We start from the raw sequence: 24531 nt of genomic DNA on the forward strand, positions 1-24531 counted from the left end.
GTACATCATTGTATTTCTATTTCTGCATGGATTACATCATGTTCTCATGTTCACCACCCAAATACTAATTACAATCCATCACCACACACATGTGCCTATACACAATTCCTATTTTTATATACAGAATATAATTAATATTATTGAACCTTTTCTCTGTGAATCAAAGTCACCATTATGAAGATCAATGATGTAAACTCTATAATACAGTCTGTAAATGCTGATTTGACAGAGTGTAGTGCAATGTTGGAGATATGATAACTGTTTTTTATGGATTTCTATGGATTTACTCTTTGTTCTTATTCCTTGCTGCTCTCAGAGTCTCTGTTCCAAGTATCATCCTCTTCCTCCACCTCCTAATTCTAATTCTAGACTCATGTTTTCTAAAGTCTATTCTCCAGAGTGGTATGAAATGCAGACAAAAGCCTGCCATATTCATTGCAGCATTATTCATAACAGCAAAAACAAAAACCATAAACGTACAACACAGGACAATGTTTGGTGAGTAGTACTTTCAAAGAATAGAATATTATGCAGCCATTAAAATTATCGTTACATGAAGAGGTTTTAATAAAATGAGGAAGTGCTTATGTAATAATGTTAAGTGAAAAAAGCAGAATATAAAACTGCAAGACATCAACCACATTTCAAAAATGCTTAGAGAGAAATATACCAAAATGTTTACAATGGTAAGATTATTGATAATTATTATTCTCTTATTATACCATTCTACTTATTTCTATTTATTTCTGCAATAAAAGTATAACACTGTTAAAGTCAAAAAAGAATTTTAAAAAAGAAAATATTACATTGGAAAATACAACCTAACTGGTCAGAACAATATAAAATAAAAATATATAGATTCTAGGCGAGATTCTAAAGCCTCTTTTGTATGGGCTTGTCCACAAATTCTGGGACATGGTATGGCTGCACGTGGTTTTTGCTTACTTCCCATTTCTTTGCTGAATTTCAGCTATGTCAGGTTGCCAGAGAGTTGAATTGTGGATGAGTACAGCATTAAGGTATGTAGATACTTTAAGGGAAAGAGAGGATACTGAGAAGGAAAGTGAGAAAGAGAAAGGAGGGAGAAAGATTCTGAGCCAATCCTTTTAGACAAGTGTCTAAATATTTTTCATTAATTGGTTTTTAGAAATTTAGAAGCCACAGATGGTAGTAACTGTCATTAAGTCACTCAGGCTGATTTATCAGTGGACGAGCATTAAAGACAAATTGACCTTTCTAGAGACCAGAACATCTTCGAATTAACCACTAACTACCTTCTAAAACTGGGAGGGCTGAATTAACAATGCGGGGAACTCAAAACTGAGATAGCACAGAAAGAAGCTAAGCCAGTTGAAGCAAATGAGTGTCTTATATCTGAAGGTATTGGATACTATTACTAATTATCTATCCCAATTCCTTGGTATTACAATGAAATATTTTTCCTTTAAATAGCAATATCTTTTCATATTTTCTCCTCTTTCTTTTAATAAAATCATTAATATATGGGTAATGGAGGAGGAGGCAGTGACCTTTTGATTTTACAACACACAGTGACATTCATTTATTCATATATACACACAGCCCCCACCAAATGTGTCACCTCATGCAGGAATGACCAAGGGCAAACAGAGCCCAGAGTGAGTGATTTAACAAATAGATGTTGCTTGACTGTCAAAGCTTCTAAAGATCAGTTTTTAAAATCTCCCTCTGCCTCCCCAAACACTACATGCCAAGAAAATATTCTAAGAGTCTTTAAATTTGTCTGAAGGACAAACAAAATCCAAATCTGTTCTCTTTCAGCATGAACAGCATTTGCAATATGATTTCTAAGGACTTCTCCAAACATGATAAATTTTATTACCATAATAAGCCTGTGGGATATTATTAGCCCAACCTCATAGATGAAGAAACAGAGGCTCTAAGAGATTAATTTCCTAAGGATCACACAAGTATTAAGCTGCAGGAAAGACCTGGAATTTAGATCCTCTAACTCTCAATCCTGTAGTTATTCCCACTGTTTCTTGCTGCAGTTATTGATAGATTAATTCGGTGCAAAGGATTGGCCCCTGAAGGCCGTGTACAAATGTACCTCTGCAGATTAGTACCTGCCCAACCACAGTGTAGGTGAGTGGAAAATTACTCCTGAGGAAGGAAAAATGGAGTGGTGGGAGGCTGCGGCTGATGTTCACTCCTCCCCCTCATCCTCACAGACTGTGTCTGTCTTCTCTCCACGTTCAGCATTCGTCCTTCAGGGTTTAAACTGATGCCCTCCCCTAAGAATTCCACTGAAAACCTGAGCCACTTGCACTCTTCCTTCACCCCACATCCCCTCAGCTTCTCTCGAGTAGCTTGTAGATATTACAGAGTGTATTTATTCCTTGATTCCTCAGAAATGTTCCTCCCGTAGTCATACATAGATGTTTTAGTTCCCCAGCTGGACTTTAAGGAAAAGTGATGTTTTCCACATCTCAGATTTTCCCTGCTTTTTGAATGCTCTTCCCTCTTTCTTCCAATATACAGCCTAGTATATTGCTATGCATTCACCACATGCCCAGAGTGAGCGAGAACTGGCTTTAATGTGGTGGAGCCCAGCCTGGCTGGTATTAGGAGGCTGAAGTCCCAGCTCCACAACTGAGTAACTGTGTTATTGCAGGCAAGTCTGTGGGGCCCAGTTCTCTCACCATAAAGTAGTTATAGGGACAGGAAATGGGTGGACTATATGAGTTCTATGATCTCTAAAATTCTATGAATATTTAAATACTATTTTGATTGGGCTGATCATAGCCTTACTTTATTCCATGAGGGATGAGAGAAGAGATGAATGTGAATTCCAAAGGCAAGAATGTTAAAAACAAGACAAACACAGAGACCAAATAACTAACCACCCAACAGGCCTAAAGCCAATATGTCTGGAAAATTCATAAAGCAAAGGAGGATCAGAGGGAGTAGCGATGTCCTGGGCAAGGCTAGAATGTGGATCCTGCCTGAGAGAGATGTACAAGGGTCAGAGGGCAGAACGTAAATGGGAACAGCTTAATAACTAGAAATACTGCACTAGTGGTTAGGCATACGTAGCATAATCGTTTTGTATTTTTTTTAATTTGCTCTTCTGTTTGCTATTTAAGCTTGAAGTAAAATGTTAAGAATATCAGCATCAAGACTGCTTACATCATATTGAAGAAAATAAGACGCAAACTAACAACTTCCTCATGGAAAGAAAAACAGAAGTTCCTGGTATTGAAATAGGGATTAATACTACCAACATCTGACCATTAGAAATCTATTTTCCTGTACTTTTTTCTCTATTTTGGGGGGGTTGGGGAGAGAGGAGGTATGACCATTTTAATCAGGGTATTTCTCCTAAGTGTAATTTTATTAAGGATTTTAATAATTCCAAGTAATACTGCACTGGTTTTATTAAAACTGAGTGTTGGCTGACAGACTATGTCACAAATAAAAATGGTGTTACAAGGAGGTCTGTCTATGCCTTCATTAATAAGCTCCCTTGGATGGAATGAACTTACGGCAGGCAGTGAACCGAAGTCTCTGGTGTGGTATTAGGGGCTAGGATTCATCTGAGGAGCTAAAGGAAAGTCAAGTTGAGTTTGAAACTTCAAGAAAAAAACAGTACCTCTGTAGAAAAGAAAATCTTTGAAATTAAAAAGATAATACTTGAAGCAAATAACGGTTCTTGGATTATTGGATGTAAGAGTTTTCAGCTGGTATCCAAAATTGAAGTGACACTTTAAAAGATTATATCAATAGGAGTACATGGTTGATAAAAGGCCAGAAAAATTCCATTTAAAAAAGATCAAAAATTTACAAGGGATTTGATATTTAAGGGCCATTTTTAGGAATCTCCCGATGAAATTTTTGATACTAAAACTGCAGAGAAGAAACTTACTGTTAATCCATGTTATATAACTTTGAATCCAGTGTGCCCTTCATCTGCTACCTTAGAAAAGGGCCTAAATCTAACCAAGGTCTATAAAGAAATTTCTGCAGGGAAAAAAGTTGTGTGTATGTATGTACATGTGTTTGCGTGTGTATTAAAGACAAACATACCTGCTTCATCATAGGATACAGTCAATTTTTCTAGCATTTCTCGGTCAATTGACAGAATCTGCTGTTCAAGGATGGTCTGGTAAGACAATACACTATTTTCTTTGTCCTTCTCGTAGTCCTGAAGATGCTGTTTAAGGGCCTCTGGGAGTCGAGATTTTACATATTCAGCGGCAGTCTGCAGATAAAACAGGCAGAGAACCTCATCAGTATTTCTCATCTTAGGCTTTTCACGTGCCCTCAGGTGCTGTTGTGAGAACTCAGAGCACTGTGGAACCGACTCTCCAGACAAGCACATCCTTGTCCCTGTCATTTTTTCTTTTTTAAAGATTTTATTTATTTATTTTTCCCCCCCAAAGCCCCAGTAGATAGTTGTATGTCATAGCTGCACATCCTTCTAGTTGCTGTATGTGGGACGCGGCCCCAGCATGGTCGGAGAAGTGGTGTGTCGGTGCGCGCCCGGGGTCCAAACCCGGGCCGCCAGCAGCGGAGCGCGCGCACTCAACTGCCAAGCCACTGGGCCGGCCCCAATCATTTTTAGACTCCACTATACCAACTAAGGTGGATCTTCAGATAGACAGAACCACAGACCTCTAAGAGTTTTCTATCAGGTTTAAAGGTGTATACAAGATGATGGATTTGGTTTGTACTCAGAGTTTCAACTATCCCAGTGAACTCTGAAGGCCCTGTGGCAGTAATTTTCCTGGACATAAATCTGACCTGCCCTTGTCTAGAATGCAGAAGCCAGTCACTCATCTCTGCAGCAAGCCCACGCATGCTACGGCACCCGCATCCCTGCTTTGCTTTGCTGTCTTCCACTCATTAATGCTTACACGAGAACTCTTGTGAAGTGAAGACAAAGAAGAGGCTCTTTGCTAGGGCTAATAATGGAATAATGGGATAAATGGAAATGAAGAAATCTAAGACAATGATATCACTTAACCTGAAAAAAAAACTGTTAGTCACTTAAATGTCTTGGCCTTTATAAATATTACTCTTGGGTTCTTTTTCTGCTTCTACACTATCTGTGCAACAGACTAGTAACATCTGAAAGTACAGGCAGTGACTTTCAACCAGGTAAGCATGCTTCCCTTGGAGGTAGGAAGGAAGGTATGTGAAAAAGACCTTCCCAAAGATTCTGATATGCTCTTCCGGTGGGCTGGGAAGATAGCATACTCTTCACTCTCCCAGTTGAGAATCACAGTTAAAGTTAAACAGAACTTAAAGAGAGAAATCAGGTGATAGAGTGGCATGTATGAATCAGGGGAATTCCGAAATTCTTAAAACATGTCTCTTGAGAGTGCCAAGAGTTTGGCATCTCCTTGCAGTGCAGTCCTGCATCATATGCATGGGGTGTAAAGTTGGTAAAACAATAAATGAAGGCATACATATATGTTTAAAATTATATGCACAACCAGTAGAAAACTTAAACAAAAGTAACTTAAAAAGGATTGTCTCTGGGGTATGAGCCTAGAATAAGGCAAAGACCCATCTACATAGTTTAATATATTTTTTAAAAACCCTGAACAGCTACTAATTGTATAATTTAAAACAAGTTTGAGTTAAAAACACACACAATATATATACAGTATATGCTCATCAACAGGAGTTCAGTTTTTTTTCATTTATAGACTAGTATGCTCTAGAGCTTTTGGAAAAAAATGAAATAGGTCTGTATGTACTGACAAGGAAGAACGTCATGATATATTTTGTTAAGATTAAAAAACAAAGTTGCACAATACCAGTGACAGTATATCCTTTTTATGTAAAGCATATGTATATGTATATACTGTATTTTGTATTACCATATATGTATGAGAGAAGATGTGGAAGGATATACTCTAGTTGTGGAAGATACTTTTTATTTTCCACATTTCTGTATTGTTTCAATGTTCTTACTATTTCATCTTTTAAAAATTATCTTTAAAATATGTTTTTTTGGGGGCTGGCCCGGGTGGCCCCGTAGCAGTTAAGTTCGTGCACTCCGCCTGGGCGGCCCGGGGTTTGCAGGTTCGGATCCCAGGTGCAGACCAATGTACCACTTGTCAAGCCATGCTGCGGCAGTGTCCCATATATAGTAGAGGAAGATGGGCACGGATGTTAGCCCAGGGCCAATCTTCCTCAGCAAAAAGAGGAGGATTGGCAACGATGTTAGCTCAGGGCTAATCTTCGTCACACACAAAAAATTTGTTTTTTTGGTAACTTTCATAGTTTTCCTTTTAAACGTTAGCAAAATTTAGGATGAAAAGAAACTTGCCAGAACAATGACAACTAATCTCCCAGGAAAAGTGGTGGGCAAAGTTATATTTCAGTCTTCAGAGTAGCCAAATATAGCACACAATACTTTTTATTTCCACATTTATATTTAGATTTCCTAAGTCAGGTGCTGATGAAATTATAACTTTTAAATACAACCAACATTATTCAATTTCTCTGCCAGCTGGCTAGTGCAAAACAAATAAAATTATTCCATAAAATGTAAATTGATTCAGCACATTAGCACAACATATTTAATTCTAGAGTTTAATAACAATCTTCTCTTGACACTGGAAAATGAAGAGACACACTGCAGAATGACTATTTTTAAACTCATACTACACCTTGCTATTCAGTGTAACATCTATCTTTAATTTTTTTCCTTGGAAATACCTGTGAGGTACAGGAAATAATTCTATAATGCACATTTTACAAATATTGGTGTACTCTGTATTACTGAAAGCATACCACATAGTTCCTTCTAATTGTGCCCACTGACTGTATTTGAAATGAAAATTACTTTTTTAATTAAAATCATGATATAGGTCTTTGAATAGGGCCTACATTTTTTACTAGATTGGAGTTATATTTAGGCATTTCAGTTAGAAAACAGTCTGTTCTTAAGAGGAACAGCTCTAGCAAAATACTAGATTCTGTCAATATATTTCAAGAAATCACCTTCACAATGAGGAGGTGCTCTAAATGTACTCAAATGGCAGATAAATCTTAGGTTCAACCATGAACTATGTTAAAAAACAGGCTGAAATATTATTAACTGAGATTGGAATTATTCCACAAGTAATAAACAATACAAAGAGCAATTTAAATTTAAGAATTTCACTGGAATTCTAAAAATGAAGTGAAAAGCAAAATTAAAATATAAGATTATTTATTTATTCTTTAATCAATGATAAGTGTTACTGGTAGCTTAAATCCTAAATTGCATATACTTATAACCTACCCATTCCAGAAACAACATTATTGTTACCATTATCAGTATCTTCCATTTGTGCAGTAATTTATATTTTTTGGAGCAATTTATGGTGTTATCATTGTGTATCTTCACAGATACAGCTTCTTCTTATCTGTTATCATTCTGTAACTTTTAGTGAAAGTACAGCAATTATTAGTTTTGACTAATCCTTCATATCCTTCAAAGTTTGGCTCAAATGCTATAAACTCTGTTGGTGAACACACCTAATAGCACCCAACAGTCTTTCAAGTATTTATATAGGTATTGGTATAGGTATAGGTATTTTAGCTCCCCAGTTTGGCTGAGATAAGGACTGTATTTACCACACCCTCGTGTTCCCCCAGCATCTGGTCCAGTGCTTTGTACCATAGAAGCTTAATATCTTGACTGTATCCAAGAATCAGAGACTTTGAGATAACCGTCGGAGAAAACTTTTTGACAGTTCATAATTCTTTGCCTGCAGTCAGAACCTCCTTTCATGATTCCAGATAGAGCATGAGTCTGGTTTCTACTGGCAAATGGAACTACACTTGGTCTTTAATTATCATGGATGTCATTATTTTAGGAAAGTAAACAGCTCAAACCTAAATCATCCTTCACATGCCAAAATGGTAAATTATGTACTTGACATACAAAGCTGTATACGAAGCTTTATTTAACGCTTTCCTCTCCATAACTGTTTGATTGTCTCATTCTTGCCTTTATTTCTTCATTTGGCAATGGGCTTGATTCTGCTAGGGACCCTCTGAGGGATCATGCAGAACGTACCTCAGAACTGTGCCCCTGAGTTATGGGTTGTCTCGTGGGGTGTTAACTCTGCCTGCACATTCAGGTTTGTGCTCGTCTGAAAGGCTGAGCAGGGTCCCAAACACACCCCAGGTGGTGACAGAGACGCCTTAGGGCAGAAAGCAGAAGCTGCATATTTCACAGGTTCCTCTGGTTACACCTGAGAAGATGGTTACCAGCTGGGATAAAAAGCTTGTGAGGCAGGGCACAAAGGGTGCCCAATGCCCCTTCTTACAGAATTTGCATGCACTTATGTTACCCACGCTAACCTCAGTCTGGAGGACACTGAAGGGCTAGAGTAGACCCTGCAAAAAGTACTCAATGGACGCAAAGGATGGAAGAAAAGAGGCAGAATGATCAAGGATCTAGATTCTGGGAACCCAGTAGGTACAAGGCTGATACTGGTCATTATGCTAAAAAAACTATTTTCTATTACACTGGTATGTTGTTTAAGAAATAATCAATATATATGAAAGAATTTGGCAGGGGGAGGGGGAGCAGGAGTGCAAAGTGTATTTTAAAAGCTGCTAAATGCTTCACAATTCATCTTAGAAAGAAAACCTGTCACCTAGCCAATTCCAATTTATTGAGTGTCTGCTGAGTACAGCACGTTAGACTCGACAGTGTTGGGAGAACAAACCTCTGCCATGGAGGAACCTGCAATATAATGTGCACACCAAATCCACACGTGGAATACTGGAAAACACATCTTACAAAGCAATACAAAAATGGGCATGAATCTTGAGATGAATTAACATATTCACTTAACATTAGAGCTATGTTAAGTGCTAAGCGGCCTCTAGGGAGAGAAATTAAGGAGAGGGGACGAGAAAGAGTCAGGAAATCATTCTGGTGGCATTTACAGATCGGTTTTGAGGTTAAGAAGCACTTACTGGAGGAAAGAAAAGCAATCCAGAAAGTAGTGAATATGAGTTCATAGGAGAAGTAATAAGATATGAAGTCGATAGGGGCTGGCCTGGCAGCATAGTGGTTAAGTTTGCATGCTCCGATTCAGCAGCCCAGGGTTCACAGGTTCAGGTCCTGGGCGCGGACCTATGCACCGCTTAACAAGCCATGCTGTGGCTGGCGTCCCACATACAAAGTAGAGGAAGATGGGCATCGATGTTAGCCCAGGGCCAATCTTCCTCAGCAAAAAGAGGAGAATTGGCAACAGATGTTAGCTCAGGGCTAATCTTCCTCACCAAAAAAAAAAAAAAAAAGAAATGAAGTTGATAAAACTAGGAATATGCGAGAGCTGGCAGCTGGAGAATTCAACTCTCTGTTAAACCAGGAGTTTGGATTGGCAGCAGTTGGTAACAGGAAACAACAGAAAGGTCTCAAAAGGGGAAATCAATGATCAAATCTTATTTGAGGAAGAATGTGCTTGAAGCTGAGTTTAAAATGCTCTGAAATAGAATGAGATGAAAGGAAGGACACAAAAAGTTTGAAGGAAAGGAAAACTTGCCTTCTACACTGTGATTATAGTATAAACTGAACAATCTTTTTGGACAGAAAATGAAAAAAATTTAACAAAAACTTTAAAATAGTTTACACCTTTTACCTTATAATCTTTCTAGGAATTTATTTTAAGAAAAAGTTCAAGATGAGCATAAAGACATGTGTGCAAACACATTTATCAAAGTATTACCCACGACAATGAAAATTTGTCTAGAAATTGGTTGATTAAATTGTGGGATATCCATGCAATGGAATACAATGCAGCTATTAAAAATCATGTTATGAAAGAATACTAAATTACGTGGGAAAATGTCCCTAATGAAAAGCAAATTACAAAATAGTTTGAATACTACCTGTATGAGAAGAAAATTAGCTGAATTATATTAATACGTATCATTAGTTATCTTAGAGTAGTAAGAGTTTGGGTGATATTAACTTTTTTCTCTATGTAGTTTTTTGCATTTTCCAAATTTTCTACAATAAACATAATAGAAAAATGATTGCCCATTTTCTACGCACCGGGCACTGTGCTGAATGCTTTACATGTTTATTTCACGTTTGTTTATGTAATCCTCACAATAACCATAACAGGTTTTTATAGATGAGGAAACCGAGTCAGAGAGGTCAAGTAACTTACCGTTGGTTATGCAGTGAGTGGTGGAGCAGGAAATACCAATCACTTTTAAACCAGAAAAGAAAAAGAAAAAGAAAAAACCACAATTTTTTAAAAAGAAAGCGATGCCTCCTGTGGTCATTCCTTTGTGAAGTAAAGCAGCCCCAGGCTAGGATAAAGTCCTTAAGAAGGGAACAAACAAGCCCACGAGCAAAGCTTGGTGACAGATGGGAAAGAAAAAGATGTACAATGGCTTCCATGTTGCAAAACTCGAAGCTAAAGACAACGGTGGTGCTACTGAGAGTAAAGAGAAAACTGAGTATAACCTAATGTATGTGCAACATAATGTACTAAATTTACTTTTGAACATTTAACTGCAAGCCTGAAAACTATCCACCTTTCCATATTATATGGAATATACATCACCACTCCTCAAAAAAGAAAAACCTCCACGAGGAAAAGATTTATTTTATAGAACTCCAAAGAAAAATACCAGACTAATGATTTTGGTTACAAGTTCCAGCGAGGCAAAAGCTATTTTCAAGAAAAGATATTAAGCGATATTGAATTAAATTCTAATAGAGCCTCCATTAAAGAAAGATCATGAGTAAATCAGACCTATGTTCAAATCACTTTTAGCATTTGTTCTCCAGGAATTTGCAAAGATCAAGTTACTATTCATTTTGAACTTTAATAAACTTAAAAACAGGTTTCTGACGTCCTTAACTATGAAAATATGCCTTATAATTCTTATTTTTATACTGCATATTTTCACAGTTGTGGGAATTTTTTATTTTTTGCCCACTCCTTTTAAATCAAATGTTCTATTTTATTACCAATTCTAAGACTTAATCTATAGTATGCAATTTTATATTTAAAAGTTTTAGCTATAGTATTCAAAAGAAAGAAAGCTCCCCATATGCAATAAATTCTTACTTAGAAGATATTTTTAAAATCAAGGAATGGATTTTATCATTAAGTTTGTAATAAGTTATGTTATAAATGTTGGGCCTGACACAATTTCAAAGCAACTCTGAAAAACCAACAGATGAGATTCAAAGACTACGAAACCTGGGAAACGCACCGTAAGAAAATATACCCACTTTTGCCTCAAGGATAGTCTAGGGTGTGCTTTGCCAAGATAAAAATAGGTTTCAGAATTTTAATATCTTTCAAATTCCCTGATTATAAATTGCCCTTCTCTTTCATTTTATTTAACACACACACACACAACTGTAATTGGGCAGAGAGAAATCCTCAAGTGCCATTGAAAGGAATGGACAAATAATTGATGGCCGCATCTTTTGGTTTATATTCACACCACACAGATGCCTGACTTGGAACATGCAGTGTTACCACTTCGGATATGAGTATTGGTTGCGAATGGACACAGGCTTCCAAAACTGGATCAAAAGGAGCCTAAAGCAAAGGGGCTGATCCTTGGACCCAGGTTGAGGGCAGAGTTAACACTGATCAGGGACCCTCTGGGTGAGAAGCAGACTCTGGAGAAAGACATACAAGCGAGGTAAGATGGGAAATCAATTCCGCAAATCCTCAGTAGGAAAAGAGCTGAATTTTGGGAAGAGGTAACTTGGGGATGATTGCTAGGCATTCACGAGATAAAGTAGAGATCATAAAGGAGGTCCTTCAAAATTCGTGCCACAGGAAGACAGAAGAGAGAAGGGAGTCCTATTTCACTGCAGATAAGGTTTCCCTGCCCTTGAAGGGAAGTGACCATACACGTGCTGATCTGGCAGCAGCCAGCACACAGACCACAGGTAATTTACTGAGGTCCACCTTGGAATCCATCTTTCCTGCAGTAACATATCATTAACTTTTGACAACTGCTCTTTGGCTCCAGGCACTTTAAAACTAAGTCCGAGTGAGTGCCCTTGCCCACCAGGAAGAGGACATAAGGCGAGGGAGTTGTTCCTCTCTCACGCCTGCCAAGAGCCGCATTTCTTACCATTTTTAGTCTTTGACATTTCTAACCTGGAGTGGTTATTTAAATAAGAAAACCATCTTTGAGAGGACCATCTTGCACTCCTGAATTCATAATTCTGCCTCAAGAAGGTGAATGTGATTCCTTCAAGAGAGATGGCAACAGGAGACAATCCCAGGCTTACACCTGAAGTATAGAAATGAAATCCTATGCTTATTATGGAGATTTGAGATTGCTCTAGAGAACCAAAGCCATGGACATGCAGATGCTAGTCAGTTGTTTGGCAAAATGACCACCACAGAGGACATAACACTCAGCATGCAAGGAACTTGAAATCATATAACCTACTTAATACGGAGATTGAAGTTTTCATTTAGTTTAAACGTTAAGGTGATGACTGCTAAGTTATAGGTTATTCAGGACAGTCCCTCTGGGATTCCTCAGATGACAAACCTTTAATAACTTTATCAGTCATCTGATCCACATTTAATCCGAGGCCATATTCACAAGGTAGCACGACGCACGCCATAGCGTGAAAACAGAACTCAAACTCCGCCTCCGGAATGATGGCTTCCCAGGCTGCAGACGGTTGCTTTTTATGTATAAAAAGTAAATTACCTCCCTTTTCTAGATCCCTACACTCTAATCACAGTAAGATACAATTAGCCAAGGTATCAAATACTGTTTAGCCACGTGGTCCATTTTCCTAATCTTATCTACATTCAAACTCTAAGGGATTAAAACAATTACCTGGTTACAGCCTGGAGAAAAGTTGAAGTTATTTCCCCACTAAGAAACTGATGATTAATGAATTCTTTGCCCCTCAGTGACCACACATATTCCAGAGTATCAGGGGGAACAGGCTAGACTAGTTCCATGGTCCCTCTTTTAATTTTTTTTTTAAAGCACACATACACATTTAAGTTCTCCTGAGAGATGGGAACATAAAAGCAGCCTACCAGCAGATTTGTTCATCAATCTGTTGAGAAAACGAGTAGCACTCAGCCAAAGCAGTCCTGTTAAATTTGTGTGGCACGTGAGTTCCTATCTTTTCAGCAGTTATAGAAAGAAGTAAGAAACTGTTTCACATTCTATACACTTGAGATCTATAGAAGAAAAATGTGAGGTAATGTTTGTTTACAGACAGAAAAATGTTTCATATTTCAAAGAAAATTATGGTTAATTACTGATAAAATTTCCTTCCATTTCTGAATCGTAGGCTATAAAGCTTGGGGTAAATATTAACTTCCATGAGTGCTAGGTTCCATGCGGAATGCTAACTGAAAATGCCCTTAAGGATTCAGGAAGCCAAAGGGACCAACAGTTATAAACAAATTATAAAACACTCATGAGTAATTAATCAAAAAGAACTCTATAGCTATGACAATAGAACAATTGCCTCAGGAAGGCAGCCAAAACATAGTCAGACAAAATGTTCCTTGGCTACCAATAGGGCCAGAGAACCCCTCTTGGGCCTCACTTGGCATCTGCTCCACAGCTACCTGTCAGGCTATTTAGGGAACACCTCCACAGAGCAGGTGTGACCAGGGTGGCAGGGAAACTCAAAGCCAATGCCAGTTGGGCTGATGTCCCTAGCCTGACATGACTTGAAGTAGTGCCTTCAAAACCAGTATTAGATTTAGACTCCTGTATGTGTAGTGGGGGTGTGGAGAAGGGTCCATCTTTCTGTCCAGGAATCTGGTAACTGTCTTATGTAATGTGATGAGTAACCCAAAAAGGATCCCTGCCCCAAATCATTTTCCCTTTTGGCTCTCTTTGATTTCTGAAATTCAGTCATTACAGCTTTCAATCTCTAGTTTATGCTAGTTCTTCCCCTATCAAAAGCAGATTTTGTATGTGTGTGAGAGGAGATTAGCCCTGTGCTAACATCTGCCAATCCTCTTCTTTCTTTTTCTGCTGAGGAAGACTGGTCCTGAGCTAACATCCACGCCCATCTTCCTCCACTTTACATGGGATGCCGCCACAGCATAGCTTGCCAAGCAGTGTGTCAGTGGGCGCCCGGGATCTGAACCCGCGAACTCTGGGCCACCGCAGCGGAGCGCGGGCACTTAACCGCTTGTGCCACCGGGCCGGCCCTGCAAAAGGAGATATTTTAAGGAGGAGTAATACACTAAGAAATGTTCAGTCTTAGAGTGGACAAGTTGATCAGATTTTTACACATAGGAAAGTGGAATAAGAAGCAGGAAAGCACCCAGAGAAATTCCTGGGAATGAGGTATAAAGTGGGAAAGTGAAGGTCAGGAAAGAGAGACCTTGTTTACTCTGAAATTTAACCCTGTATGGAGGAAAACATAAGGATCTATACTGCTGTAAGGTTTAATTTACTCTTCTCCATCTCTGGCTCCACCTGCAAGACCTATCACCAAAACTTTTTTGAGGCTAACCTCACAAAGAAAACTTAATTTGTTGTATCTCACACATAGGTAAAGAAAGAATGCATTCAGTAGCATCTATTGTATGCACATAGTTTTAAAACTTCTTCTGTACAGACAGGAATCACTGCTTAGGCTGCAAAAGCAGTCTTCTCCAGAACAAAAGCCATTGCTCCCTCACCTGCGCTGCCTCAGCGCTGCCCTTCCTTCAGACCTCTACTACAGCTCTCAATCACCTCATAATGTCTCCATCCAGTCCCCTCTTGGTCTCCTCACTAATTTGAGTAACTAGCAGGTATAACAAAAGCTTTTTCACATACGTGGTCTTTCCTAACACCTTAACACCTAACTCAGTGTAGGCAAGCTGGAAGAAAAGGATGGGGAGGGCGCTTTAAAATCAGGCTTAATACTCCATCAGTAATAATTCTACACGACCACAAACATAAAAGATAAAAGGACCAGGCGCACTGTGTTTCTTCTCATCACTCTGACATTTGCCACTCTTCTGCCATAAAGCATACAGATGTCATACTATTTTATACTTCTTGAGCACCAAATCTTGTTTAATACTACAGGAAATAGGACTGCTGGTTTAGACAGAGCCAGAGCCTGTTGTATCTCAAACTAAGAAAGTGTTTCCCATTATTTTTGTATAATTTTGAACCTAAATGAAAATCTGAGAGCAATGGATATTCTTCTCAGAAACACACACACACACACACACACACACACACACACACACACCATCTAGTGTCCCATTTTAGGAACCCAGGTATGAAGTCATGAATTTCATGAACTGGGTCACAGTGAAGCCTTATTAGATCCATGCACAGGAGGGGCACTAGGAATAGGGTTAATTTAGTTTTCTCTACAAATTGAGGTGGTTGGATTTGATCAGTGTTTCTCAAGGGTGGTACTCCAACCAACTGCTTCTGAATCACCTGGGGTGGGGGCAGGGGATGTCTTCTTAAAACTGCAGAATATGGGTCTTGCTCCATATTTAGTAAATCAAGATATTTCGAGTGGGACTCTAGAATCTGCTTTTTTAGCTTGTGCTGTATTTTAACAGGCTCACTAAAGGGTGAAACCCACCAGTTTCTACCCCTTAGAGTTCCGATTTTATAAGGTCTAGGCACCTGTATTTTTACAAAGCTATACAATGAATTCTGATGTACATCCCGAGTTCTACCAGGCCCTCCACAATAACAGCCCTCCTGCATCCCCTAGACTCAGTTTAGAAAGCAAATTTTTAATTCTTGTAAAAACCTTGACTGTATGCAGTGACATTCCCACGTGAGCCGTCTACCCTCAGTGCCACAGGCTTTTTTATCGTATAAAATTGCCAATCTGCTCGGCCTCTGAAAGGTTCAGTCCTTCCCTGAAGCAAGCTAACTGACCTTGAGTACGTCTGCTGCCAGGAGCACCTGGAACCCTTGTCCAACAGCTTGTGGGCAATCAAGCAAGTCTCAGCAGGCTGTGTGGAACAGGCCTCAATGTGACCTCTGGCAAATCACCTTGAAAGCACAGCGATTTCCTCTTGACCATGCCCAGGCACGGTCAGAACGCTGACCTGCCCTCTGCTGGGGAATTTTGAAGCCTGGCAAGTTGTAGCAAAATGTAGCAGAAGGGAAAGCCAATCAGCGTCACCAGCAGTGTTGCATAACTTCTGCATACAGAGTTTGAAAGGGTATCTTATTTTAGCAAGAGGAAAATGGGATAACTAAGTGCGAGGAAAAGCTATAATTTCAGCAGTGAATGCACCTGCTTGTGTACATATAAAATGATACTTGTTAAAATTTTAATGGTCAAATAGTTCATGGACTTTACAGGGAAAAATACACCCTCTCCCAAGTCCTGCTTCAGCTCCAAAAGACAACAGCTGGAAGGGCAGGCATGCAGTCACAGGTTAGAACTACATCCTTTCAGTTAACGTTTATTGAGTGTCTACTGTGTAGCAAGCACTGTGCTAGGTGCCAGGAATAAATGGTGGGCAAAAGTCGACATGTCTCTGCTCTCATGGTGCTTGTGGTCTAGCGGGGAGACAAAAATTAACCAAATAATCGTTTAAGTCAGTGTATAAGTGTAAGGAGAAGTGCTCTAAGGAAAGAAACAGGTTCTTTGAGGAGATATAACAAAAGAACATAAACAGCCTGGTGGGGAGAAGCAAGGCTTCCCTGAGAGAGCGATGCTTGAGCCGAGATCTAAAACAGGATTAGGAGGCTCACAGACAAAGGGGGAAGGAGGAAGAAGTCAATAGAGGCAGTAAAGAGAAGCAGATTTTATTGGCATGAATTTTCAAAAATGTGAATAAATGAGAGCCACGGGTGAATGAAAGTTGCAATTTTACAGGAAGCAAGGCTTCAAGATGACCTTGTGCTCTGAGGTGTCAGATACCAGCCCCAGAGCTGTCAGATACCAGCTGAGAACAGAAGGAAAGGAGCATGTGCACTACGCCTGCCCAAATAAAACCAATAACAACTTCTGTTGTGTGGGGGGGGGATTAGTTTTTGAATTTCTTTTCATTAAAATGGGTTTCTTACAAAGAATCTGAGTTAAGAACCACGTTAGGCCCCAGCAAGCTCTCGACTTCTCAGTCAATGCCTCACGTGTTTTTCATTCTTTGTCTTTCTCACCTGGTCCTCACACTGTGGCCAATCTTTGTTCACTGTAGGCAACTGGTAGAACTTTAGCTCTCCTTCCATATGACTCTCAAGAGTCGAATTTACACCAAGTTTTGACCTTTTAGCAATAACATACAGAGTCATAACACATCTGGGTGACTTACACTATTCATTTTTTTTAGGTCAGAAAAGATGTTCGCTTATGAACGGAACTATGAGCTAAAACAGCATCAACTGATAAAATCAACTAGCTTGGAATCATTCGTCCTAAGTTGTAAAATTCTTGCCCAAAAAGTCAGAGGAATAAAACTAAAATGTGCTCTCCTGTTTTAGGAAATGTATGGAAATTGCCTCAGGAGGGTAAGAAAGAAGCCCAGTGGTCTCCCCACTCCAAATCTCACTTCATTATCCTCCTGTGTGGATATATGGTCCTATTTCACGCAGAAAGTTCCCCACAAACAGAAGAGTAGGAAAAAAGACTCAAATGTATAGTGTAGCCGAGTATTTTCCACTGGGAGGAACTTAATTCAGAAAGATGAAATCTGGGTAAACGAGAGAGCATTCACATCTCCAGGGGTCTTCCCTCCCACCTGGGAGGAGGGCTGGAGAAATCATATATAATGTAATTTACCCTCTAGGTGGGCTGGCCCAGCTCTTTAGCTGGCATATATTTAACAGCTATCATATACTGAGTACTTACTGGTTGCCAGGTACTAAGCTTAATACTTTATATAAGTTACTTCATTTAATCCTCACAACACCACTGAAAGGTAGGTATGATTAGCTAGGTTTTACAGACGTGCCCCTGCACACCTCTGATAGTCCTTTGCTCTTCAACCAAATCTATAGTTTCATAAATATTTTGTGTAGGCAAGTTTTAGGAATTTGGGGCTAAGAAAAATAAGATAACAAAGTTGAGATGAAGACAGGGATAAAACTGAGACACAAAATATATGCCTTAAGATTTCTTTTATTTGTTAGAGATGAATTAAAAATGGACTGAGTTTCCTAGAACCCAAAGCAAAGAAATAAAGGCAACACAGGTCAGACTGTCCTTAAAAGAAATTATAGGAAGGATCAAAATAATGCTTATAGGGGGCCTGCCCCATGGCATAGTGGTTAAGTCTGGCATGCTCCGCTTTGGCGGCCCAGGTTTGTGGGTTCAGATCCCGGGCGTGGACCTACACCACTTATCAAGCCATGCTGTGGTGGTGACCCACATACAAAATAGAGGAAGACTGGCACAGATGTTAGTTCAGGGCTAATCTTCCTCAAGCAAAAAAAGACGAAGATTGGCAACAGATGTTAGCTCAGGGTGAATCTTCCTCACCAAATAATAATAATGCTTATGGCAGACACTATTACTCAAAGAATTATTTGCCATTGAGCCCAGACCCACCCTGAGAATCCTTCTCAATACAGTATTCCACCAATCAATCAAAGTTAGCACACGAGCTGAAACCTGTTTATGAGACGTGGGCTAAATTCCGGGTGTCAAACTACAGCCCAAACACGTGTTTTTGTGAATGAAGTTCGATCAGAACATAGTTCTACTCAATTGTTTCATATCGTCTATGGCTGCTTCCGAACTTCAACGGCAGAGCTGAACAGCTGAGACAGAGTACAGATGACATACAAAACCACCACATGGAGCTCTACAGAGACAGGCTGCAAACCCTGGTATAGATGAACGGCCAAACTAAAGCAAAATAAGCAGATATACACGTGTGTGTGGGTGTGTGTGTGTATATACATATATATATGTTATTCATATTATTTAGCTTACATTTATTATTTGCCTGCATGGATTGAGCCCTGTGCTGGGTTCTAGGTGTATAAAAATAAGTTGTACAGAGTTGTCACCTTGAAATAGCTCACAATCCAGCTACAGAAATAACTAAAGAGATAACCACAAAACAATGTCATCAGTTCTAAAACATAAGTACACATAATTTACTATGTGAACCCAATAAAGTGACTTAAAAAATCTAACACCCCAGAGAGATTTCTTTTTTTTCATCTGTGCCAATCCTCCTCTATTTTGTACGTGGGTCGCTGCCACAGCATGGCCACTGATGAGTGGTGTAGCTCCATGCCCAGGAACCGAACCCGAGCCACTGAAGCGGAGCACACTAAACTTAACCACTAGGCCACAGGGCCGGCTTCCCAGAGAGATTTCTTACACATTCTATTGCTTTCCACTTGATCATACAACCTAAAAAGTCAGAGGTAGTCTTGGAAATTGTAGCTCTGTAGCAATCCTTAGAGGAAAGGGGTGAATAAAAATGCAGCCAGACATTATAAAGAGTGGCTGCTTCAACTTGATGTAACATTAAAAATGAAAAGGTCATTAGGCATTCCAAAAACAATGGGCAACTGGCGATGCCCCCTAAAAAACTAACTTAAGCAACTTTGGATTCTCAAAACTGTCATTTGCTAGGAACCACATAATCACAAGAAAATAACAGAGTTCCAAAGAGACATGTAAAGTTTGAATTAGGATTCATGGTCGATTGGCAGAGACATAATAAATTCATAATTATAGTAATCCACAGCTGCTTCAACCTTAAAAAATAATGAATGGCTTAGTGAGGGCTGGTGTCTCTGAAATTGCAAGCAAAACCCAATCTGCTGTGGAGCAGTGTCCTATCTTTACATCCTAGACCCAGACAGTCTACATCCAAAGAGAGATCCACCTAAAGATTTATTGTTGCAACAAACAATTTCCAAATGTCATAAATCAGTATGGAAATTATAAGACTAGAAAAACTATAAACTTTGCAATCTACAATATTCAATTATTAATTTCTTTTTATTCTCCAAGGTGGGACCTATGATTCTTCTTCAAAACATATTGTGTTGATCTAGTGCCCTAGGATAAAGAAGTTATATTAAATAAGTCAACATGACTTATGAGACACACTCAACAAACCAAGCTTTCTTTTCTAAAACAAACCATATATTCACATTCAGGCAATTAAATGGTGAAAGTAATAGGACTTTATAAGACAGGTGGCTGGCTATTTGCTTTGAATAGCTATTTATAAAATAAGTGACTTGCCAGCTCTGTGTGAAATCTTTCCTTCAAGAGCTTTACAAAACAACATTTTATATATAACACATTTTAATATAGTACTTTAATAGTATCCTTCCCAAGAACTAGGTAAATTCTCAGGTCCTTTCTAGTTCTTCACTTAAAGAGAAAATTAAATTTGGATATATACGTGTGTGTCCTATGCAATTTTTCAAATTAAAGTTCTACCAATGATAGCTCAATTCTGTAATACCTCATTTAACAAGTGCCATCAGGGAATGAAGAGTTCCACATAAGTGAATGTCCCATTTAACTCAACTGTAATACTCTAAATGATAAAAAATTATTTTAACCTCTTTTGATAGAAATGTTTCTGAAGTGAAACACATACTTGCACAGTTTTTCACAGAGAACACACAGAAGAAAATCCAGCATTCTTTTGAGGATTTAAGGCCATCTTTGGAACATGAAGGGAGGCATGTCTCCTGCACATGAAGTTGGTTCCCACACCAAATCACCCTGATTGCTGGGAGAAGCTCGTGGTTCTCCCTTCATAGGCAGGTAATTCTGCTTCTAAGCAGCTACTTTATGCACAATTATCTAGCCTAGAGACGTGGAAAATGTTTAACCTTCTTATTGGAAAAAGGTACACGGGCTTTGTGATTATTATCCCCTTAGTCCTTCTTCACTTACTTCCTGGTTCATGACAGCGCTCCAGATAGTTGAAAAGGGGGGGACGGGGCGGGGGGATCTATCCTTCAGATAAATGCAGTGTAAGAAGTCAGAAATGTGAATGTTGAATGCATATCTACTTTTTATCGGAAATCATAATTTCCCTTTGATTCATATACTCCTAGAAAGCCCATCAAAATGGCATGAATAGAACCGGTAACTTTATACCTATGATGTTTATAATGCACATAGATGGGTCAACGAACATAAGCAACTCTTACGAAAATCTAAATGGAGTGGGTATGATTTGTCTTATGCAAAGTTATATAGCTTTGCATTCTTACCTAAATATTGATTATTTGGGTCAAAATTGAAACTATATCTTTCATCTCTGGTTCTTTAGCAGTTTGTACAGTATCAGGCATTCGGTAGGTGCCCAATAAATGCTTGGTGAATGAATGAATCAAGACTTCAGTGTCACAGAAACATTTTAAAAAGTCAATATCCAAATTTTAGATAATCAGTTTACCTTAAATCACTTAAGTCACTACACTATATTTTTCACTATTTTATAAGAAAAAATTCATATGCAGTCTAGCAAGTTAGAGCTATATACAATGGATGGACCATTTGCTGTATGATCTCTGCCACTGGTTTTCACTATTCTCTATATGAGCTAAAGCAATTAGAAAAGCAATTAGGGTCTGGAAAATTCCTAAAGTCACAGAGCTTAAATATTTTTATAAACAAGTATTATAAGACTTTCCAGTTTTATTCTATCACATACTGTTCAGGTAAACAATATTTAGTTACATACATCTTATTAGCCACATTGTTTTCAAATATTATTCATGATTGACCAACTTCTTAAAATACTAAGAAACCAAATGTACAAGAATGAAAGAACAATTACCAGGGAGTTTTTCCTGACTATGCTTCTGGAAACCACCATGAAACAGTGGAAACTTCCATATTAATGAACAGTAATCATCCTAACTTCCATATGGTTTTGGTTAAGCTTGCACCTGTAGTTACCCTTTTCTCCACCAGATGGCACCGCTGAATCAAGTGAAACGCCAAACTTCCATGATATTCCAGAGGGAACCTGAATAAATGTAGTAAAGGGTGGTTGTCCTCTTGTCTACTAGACCAGCAATTGTCAAAATTTCAGTTATGAAAAGCTGAAGCTGCCTGTACTGAGTTACAAAGCAAGCCTAGTAATTCATTCAATTATTCATTCTTTCAACATTTTTTGAGTGTTAATGAAGCTCCTAGCATCATGCTAATATAGAGAGCAAAAAGACAGAGTTCTTGCCCTCAAAGAACTTATGATTTAAGGAAGCAAATGACTGGGAAAGCGATAACTACAAAAGAGTGCAATAAATTCTCTAATTGAGAAGACTTGGAAGCACCATGTCAGAAGACACGTGCGCTGAGTCCTGAGGGATGTAAGGGATGTGCAGAACAGTGTGATGGGTAGCAAGTGCAGGCAGAGAGCACAGCCCACAAAAGACAGAGGCATGAAAAGCCTGGTATACTTGAGGCCAAAATTGGGTTTTCGGGCTGGTGTGAAGAGTGTGTATGTGTGTTTCAAGGGAGAGGGAAAGGTGGAGGAAATGGCAGAAGATGAAGAACTAACAGCAGGGTAGAACAATGTATGTATACTTAGGAATTTTAATTCTATGATAATAAATAGCAAGAGCTAATATTTATTGAAATTTTTCTATATGATGAACACTAGGCTCAGCACTTGAATGCACTATCTTATTTAGTCCTCTGTATGACTCTCACAAGTATGTACTATTTTTAGGCCCATTTTTCAGATAAGGCCCAAAAAGGTTAGCTACCTTGCTTAGCTTAGTAAATGGTGTAGCTGGGATTTCAACCCGAGTGACTATCTGATTCTAGGACCAAATAATTAAATCCACAGCTTGTAAAGAATCTTCCTGTAGAGTCTACAATATAAGCAAATCCCTACAGTGTTTTAAACAAAGGAATGGACCACCAGGTTTGTGATTTAAAACAGCACGTGGGGCAGCAGTGTGGAGGATGCAATGCTACAGGAAAAGCATGGCAGAAGGGAGATCTGAAGTAGACATATTAAGTTCGTCATAGTAAGTCAGATGGAAACAGATAAATTATTTTCAAACACAATTGCCTACCAGGGCCTTAAACTGACTTTAACATTTGAGATTAAAAAGTTTTTTTAAAACAATTTCCAGGCTGCATAGTTAATTATGCTTTTGGGCCCTATAAACACTTTCCAGAGAAATTCCAAAGTAATCAGAGTCAAGTTTCAGTTGCTCTTTTTTCGGCTTTACTGAAGTACAGTCGACATATAAATTTGTAAGATATTTAAAATGTACACCATGGTGATTTGATATATGTACACATTGTGAAAGGATTCCCCCCACCCAGTTAATTAACACCCCATCACTTCATATTTATCTTTTTCTTCTTTTTTTGTGAGGAAGATTAGCCCTGAGCTAACATCCGTTGCCAATCCTCTCTTTTGCTGAGCAAGATTTGCCCTGACCAAACATCTGTGCCCATCCTCCTCTACTTTATATGGGACGCCACCACAGCATGGCTTGACAAGCAGTGTGTTGGTCTGCGCCCGGGATCCAAACCCACGAACCCAAGGCCGCTGAAGCAGCGAAGACTCAACTGCTACGTCACCGAGCCAGCCCCTGTCTTTTTCTTCTTTTGCTTCTTTTCTTTTCTTTTTCTTGTGGGAACATTTAAGTTCTACTCTCTTCTCAAATTTCAATTATACAATTCAATTGTTCTTTAAGTAGGCAATAATCACGGAAAGGATGACTTAAAAGGATGACCTATATGATAACTTACCTTCCTAATGCACTTGGTGGAAGAAGGAAGAAATATAACATTCTTGTTGGGCTACTTCATACACTTGTGAATTAAATGTGGTGGATCAAAGGTTCAGAATGCATGAAGAAATGGAGTTATTCTTATCTCTACGACCTTTAAAGAATAGCTGAACTAATTTATGGATGTTATTTTAAAAAATAAACTTCCCGGCTAATGCCCAGAACTCATTCTAAACAATATGTTGGATGACTGCCGTGGTCTGTCCTGGGTTCCTACTGTGGACTGCTCTAATGATAGTCTCTCCCACCTACTTAAAAAACCTTTGGAAGTGGGCTAGACATGCTTTCCTTGGGTAATTCATTCTATTCCATAGTAAACTGTGGGACAATCAAGTTTTCCCTTGTTCCAGCTTCTTTTGGAAAGAGTTTCAAAGAAGACTAGGAAACCTGGGTTCTAGGTCACACTGCCACTGGCCAGCTCGGCAGCCGTATGCTCTTAAACACATTCCTTAACCTCTCTGGCCTTCAGTCTCCTCATCTGTAAGACACGAGAGTGGGCTGAAGGGCAAAGACTGGGTTGGAGGATCTTCAAAATCCCTTTCTGTCTTAAATTTTATGAATTTTTAAAATTTATTCATTTAACTTTTCCCCCTTTATCATATCATCCTACTTTGAAGGTGCTAATGAGTAAGATAAGGGAGGGGAAAAAAAACCTGTAAAACCTATATACCCTGGAAAGCCTGAGAACTAACTATAATTCAACAGACTAGCAAAGAAAAATAATAGTTCACAGGTTCCTAATATCTGTTTTGCAAACTTTCTGTTCTGCAGGTATCATATTAAGTAACAATCTCTCAAAATTAAATTGTATAAGCCTAACAGAGGGCATAC

General features: G+C 38.8%; 1 protein-coding gene across 1 annotated transcript in view; it reads right to left on the reverse strand.

Annotated features, from left to right (window-relative positions):
* Nucleotides 1–24531, reverse strand: part of PPM1L (protein phosphatase, Mg2+/Mn2+ dependent 1L) — a 287240-nt gene that overhangs the window by 88514 nt on the left and 174195 nt on the right. Inside the window, exon 2 of the mRNA XM_058556438.1 lies at nt 4066–4240. Within this exon, the coding sequence (XP_058412421.1) occupies nt 4066–4240 (175 nt within the window). The remainder of the gene's footprint in view (nt 1–4065; nt 4241–24531) is intronic.

The sequence above is a fragment of the Diceros bicornis genome, chromosome 15, assembly GCF_020826845.1.
Source record: "Diceros bicornis minor isolate mBicDic1 chromosome 15, mDicBic1.mat.cur, whole genome shotgun sequence".
Classification (NCBI taxonomy): domain Eukaryota; kingdom Metazoa; phylum Chordata; class Mammalia; order Perissodactyla; family Rhinocerotidae; genus Diceros; species Diceros bicornis.